The following is a 5,162-nucleotide window of genomic DNA, read 5'->3' as shown; positions in this document are numbered from 1 at the left end:
ATATGTAGTTTTTAACGTAATAAAAGTCAAGGCTTGGTTTTTGAAAAATGATGTATAAGACATATTTGCTTATATATATGACATATATGTTACAGAGTTTATGGGAGGAGAATTATAGAAGAAACAAGGAACTCAGCTGTGTTACTGACGGGGGAGATTTGATGTTATACAGATATTATTGTTATTCACTCAAAATCCAATATAGCTTTTTCAGAGCTTGAAGAACTGGTGAATGATTAAAAGACCAGAAATATCCAGGTCATTTTAAGAGGAGGAGGAGGAGGAGGAGGAGGAGGAGGAAGAGGAAGAGGAAGAAGAATAAGAGTATGTCGTCACTCTGCTAAGTATGACGACAGTTTGAAGGTGTGGTAGCAAGACAACATGGTATTTGTCCATTATTAAGTAGGATGACAAATAAAGTTAGAGAGCCCAGAGATAAATATATGTGAGCTTTGATACACTGCATATCTGTATGTCAGATCTGTGCAGGAAAGACAGGTCTATTTAATAGACAGAAATGGATAAAGATGTTTATAAGAAGAAAAATTGAATTGCTGCCTTACTTTACAGATATTACACTTAATTTCATGTGTACAAAGTACAATTCTACATACTGGTTCTTAGAATATAAATTAGTATAGCCATTTAGAACACAGTCCTAATTTAGCTTCAGCTCTCAACTTGATACCATCCAGAGTCATGTGAGGTAGTCTTAGTGAGGGTGGGGATGGGATTGCCCAGGTCAGGTTGGTCAGTGAGTATGTCTGTAGAGAATTGTCTTGACTATTCACTGGTGTTGGGTGGCCCAGCCCACTCTAGATTGAGTATCGGGCCTCCTGCACACCAGACAGGCATTCTGCTACTGAACTATGTCCTGGCCTCTAATGATACTTGCATAATTGTATACAGAGCCAGGAAAGATACTGGAAAGTCTTGAGTAGTAATATCTTATGCAAATGATTAAAGATAAATTCTTAGGAACCTTACTTCTTTGCCATCATTTCATTTGATATTTATAAATGTTTCTTTAAAAACATAAAAGTTCATTTTATGTTGCAATATAATTGAATTGTTGTGAATTATAAAACGGGTTCTTTTTTTCTTCCTTATGAAAAGCTATTAGGAGAGGTCAAATCAAAAATCATTTATGTATTTCATTGGAATCAAACAGAATGAAAATGTGGTTTCTAAAGTGTCAGTAAGAACTTCCAGGAGACAGAAGATCAGTGAGCCCTTCAAAACCATTCAAAGCTCCATTTTCCCACATATCTATTCACCCATAGCTACTACATGCATAGCAGCTGCCAAAGCAGCTGAGGTCACTGAGAACGGGAATTGTTTCAACTCAAGCCGGTACCTGATGTCCTCCTTCCCCCTGCTGCCCCCAGCTTTTGAAGTATATTTCTTTCCAAAGTTATCCAAACAGTGGGAAAGTGGGAAATGAGCTATCTTAAGTGAAAAGAAAAAATACAAAACTATGGGCAACTGTGACTAAGTGAGGAGATTTAAACAAAGGGTGTCTGAGAAGATATGAGTGCAGTCATGGGAGTTACTAAAAGAAATGATAATGGAGTCAAGCTTGTCTGGTCTTAAGAGCACTGAGCTGCATCCCCAGACTAAGAGGGGAAAACAATGGATGGGTAAACCTCTGTGAGTATAAAATGTGATATGAGATATGGACTCTGACCATTGTGGTCCTCCTAAAGTGAGAGCGGACACTTATCTTTTCTCCTTGGATCACTTGTCCTATCCATACCTAGTTGGAATTGAGAACAGCCAATAACTAAAGAAGTTCAACTTGACTATTGCAGCCTTTGTGTGATAGCTGCCTTTGAATGTACATAGTGTTGTGGGTGATGAAAACATAGGAAAGCAGAGCCTCCTAAGAGGATGCAGGCACAGGTCAGGGTCACTTAAGCTGCTCAAGTTTCAGAATAACATGAGTCTCTCCCCGCCTAACACATATCCAATGCCCTCGAGACAGATTGTTAAACTATAAAGAAGCACAGTTCATAGCTCCTGTCTTGTAGTTCAACAACAGCACTTGGAGTCAGGAGAGAAGAGACAACATTTCTCCCACAGAGCAGCTACAATGGCATCTTTTGAAGCCCAGCAGGTATGTGGAGAAGGGATGTGAAGGGGAAGATCCGTGTTTTCTCTTCTTTAAGTGCTTGCGAAGAAGTGAAATGTCTGCACTGTAATGTGGTAGCATTGTCCATGCATTTTTTCCCCTTCGTGTCTTTGTTCCCTTTCCCCTCTGTTTCCAGGCAGAGACAAGATATAAGAGTCTAGATTACTGAAGACGCAGGGCTTGCTGTGGATTTGCACTGAAAGGCAGATCAGCTTGAAACAAGACAATGTGCTGCCTTTTTGCAATCTATCTTGTCTCCCAAGAAGAATATTTAGAACCTTGAAAAAGAGCGGGAGTTCCTTGTAAGGATCAACCAATTTGTTTAGTACAGATGTTTCCCTAAATGAAGCAGAGGTAGCTCAGGAGTAGAATGTGTACTCACTGTGAACAAGGCATGGGGTTGAATCCCCACTTTGAATAAAAAAGAGGGAGGAGCATAGGGTAGCGAAAGAAAATTTCCTTATTATTATATTAAAACCACTTCACTTTGAAAGTAAAAAGTTATCTGCGTAGATTATCTGTCTGTCTGTTATTTGTCTCTCCCATCTGCATCTCAATCCCTTCATATGTTATGTTTTACTTTAATTACTGGATTAAGAAATATACTTTGAACACTGATTTCTTTGATGCTAAAAATAAGTATAGTTTGAGAACTCATTGCATACACAATATGTATGGGGAAAGGATTCTAGTGAAATTATTCCAAGGCTCAGGGATCAGCATGGAAGAAGAGGATGCAGAAAGGGTTTAAGAGTCAATGGCAGTGAATGGCTGCAGCGAAACAGTGTTTTCCAGGTCCTGAGGCATAAAGTCCATTTCTTCTCTGCAGAGGGACCTGGTGTCCCAGCGTAGGAAGGAAAAGAGGAGTAAAACCACCTTGGATCCACTCCTTGATGGCAGCTGTTCCGTTCCCTATAGCTGCTTTAGTTACTGCAATTGAGAGTATTCACTGCTAAGTCTGACGTTTGCAGTTCCAGCGCCAGGACCCTCGCAGTGGAAGGAGAGAACCAATCCCTGAAATGTGTCCTCTGACCTCCACCCTGTGATGAACTGTTCAGGTGGTGTGATGCTTGTTATACTTGGAGATTTGCTAAAGAGACAGCTCTCCCACATAATTAAGGGTACTTTGATAATTTTTCCACTTTAAGAACAACTTTAGTAAAAAAAAAAAATCAAAGCGTAGAGGAAATAATAGAACATGTGAATGAAACTGTATTTATACAATAGCCTAGATTTATGAGGCAACACACACACACAGCAAATCAAGTCTGATGGTGGATTCCAGGTTCATATGAAGATGAGTGTATGAATTTTCTAGCAGTTATCTGTTCTTTCTATACACGCAAGGAAGCTCAGTCAGAGTTAAGTCACTAATAAATTTATTACATTATCTCTCCTCCTTCTCTTTTCCGTCTCCTTTCCTCTTCATCCTTTCTCCCCATCTTCTTCAACTTCTTGATTACAGATCCTATTAGAACAAAGTAGGAATGGATGGTAAAACTTGAGTCACCAAAAGTGTAAAGTAAATCATTTTAATCTCCTCTATTAGAATTCTATAAATCATAAAGTTAATGAGAAAGACATGCCCTATATTTCGGTATAATTGTCTTCCTTGAGTTTGCTGTATTTTTTCTTGAACTGGTCTGTGAAAGCAGACCTAAGAATAAAGTGCTTGTCTAGTCTCTGATAAAAATCCCATGTGCTCCCTCTTTTATGTAGGAAGTGCTTGATTGTTCAGAATATGGAAATGGATCGTGCCCAGAAAATGAAAGGTCTCTAGGGGTCCGAGTTGCCATGTATTCATTTATGACAGGAGCCATATTCATCACAGTATTCGGTAATCTGGCCATGATTGTTTCAATTTCTTACTTCAAGCAGCTTCACACGCCAACTAACTTCCTCATCCTCTCCATGGCGGTCACCGACTTCCTGTTGGGATTCACCATTATGCCGTACAGCATGGTCAGGTCTGTGGAAAACTGCTGGTATTTTGGACTTACGTTTTGCAAGATCCATTATAGCTTTGACCTGATGCTTAGCATAACCTCCATCTTCCATCTTTGTTCCGTGGCCGTCGATAGGTTTTATGCCATCTGTCACCCTTTACATTACTGTTCCAAAATGACCATTCCGGTCGTTAAGCGACTGCTGCTTGTATGCTGGTCACTTCCTGGAGCCTTCGCCTTCGGGGTCGTCTTCTCGGAGGCCTATGCTGATGGTATCGAAGGCTATGACATCTTGGTGGCATGTTCCAGCTCCTGTCCAGTCATGTTCAACAAGCTGTGGGGGACTACTTTGTTTGTGGCAGGCTTTTTTACTCCGAGCTCAATGATGGTGGGGCTTTACGGCAAAATTTTCGCGGTATCCAAAAAACATGCTCGTGCGATTGATAACTTGCCAGAAAACCAAAACAGTCAAATGAGGAAAGACAAAAAGGCTGCCAAAACTTTAGGAATAGTGATGGGCGTTTTCTTACTGTGTTGGTTTCCCTGCTTTTTCACCATTCTGCTAGACCCCTTTCTGAGTTTCTCTACACCTGCAGTTCTATTTGATGCCCTAACGTGGTTTGGGTATTTTAATTCCACTTGTAATCCCTTAATTTATGGTTTCTTCTATCCCTGGTTTCGCAGAGCACTAAAGTACATTTTGCTGGGTAAAATTTTCAGCTCACATTTCCATACTACTAATCTGTTTACTCAAAAAGAAACAGAATAGACTTGATCTGTACTAGTGTACCACAGTCTGGGACTCAGAGAATGAGGCTGCTTCAAGGAGCTTAACGAGGGGCAGAAGACCAGCAAGGAAGATCAAGAAAATGGCCAGAGAACTACGAGAGGGTAATGAGTAAGAACAAAGTAAAAAAAAAGTATATATACATGTATACATATATATGTGAATACATATGTGTGAAAATGTATAATATATAACAAATACTGAATAACAAAGGCATAACAAAATGCATGTAGGAACTTCAAGACTCTGTATGAGTTTATGCTAACTTTAAAATGAATAATAAAGGGTACAATAATTA

General features: G+C 39.6%; 1 protein-coding gene across 1 annotated transcript; it reads left to right on the top strand.

Annotated features, from left to right (window-relative positions):
* Positions 1-2,092: 2,092 nt before the first annotated feature.
* LOC101986685 (trace amine-associated receptor 2) lies at positions 2,093-4,846 on the top strand. The gene is made up of 2 exons (XM_005360927.2): positions 2,093-2,116; positions 3,851-4,846. Exons 1-2 carry the CDS (start codon positions 2,093-2,095, stop codon positions 4,844-4,846), a joined length of 1,020 nt encoding a protein of 339 aa, XP_005360984.1.
* The last annotated feature ends 316 nt before the right edge of the window (positions 4,847-5,162 follow it).

The sequence above is a fragment of the Microtus ochrogaster genome, linkage group LG4 (assembly GCF_000317375.1).
Source record: "Microtus ochrogaster isolate Prairie Vole_2 linkage group LG4, MicOch1.0, whole genome shotgun sequence".
Taxonomy (NCBI): domain Eukaryota; kingdom Metazoa; phylum Chordata; class Mammalia; order Rodentia; family Cricetidae; genus Microtus; species Microtus ochrogaster.
Note: the sequence above shows the minus strand (reverse complement) of the source record. Positions and strands in the feature narration are given on the sequence as shown.

What these genes read in the sequence shown, in the direction of transcription:
- LOC101986685 (XM_005360927.2), top strand. Translation starts at nt 2,093, where the DNA reads ATGGCATCTTTTGAAGCCCAGCAG. An exon ending in CATCTTTTGAAGCCCAGCAG is followed by an intron (nt 2,117 to 3,850) that starts GTATGTGGAGAA and finishes TCTTTTATGTAG; the next exon opens with GAAGTGCTTGATTGTTCAGA.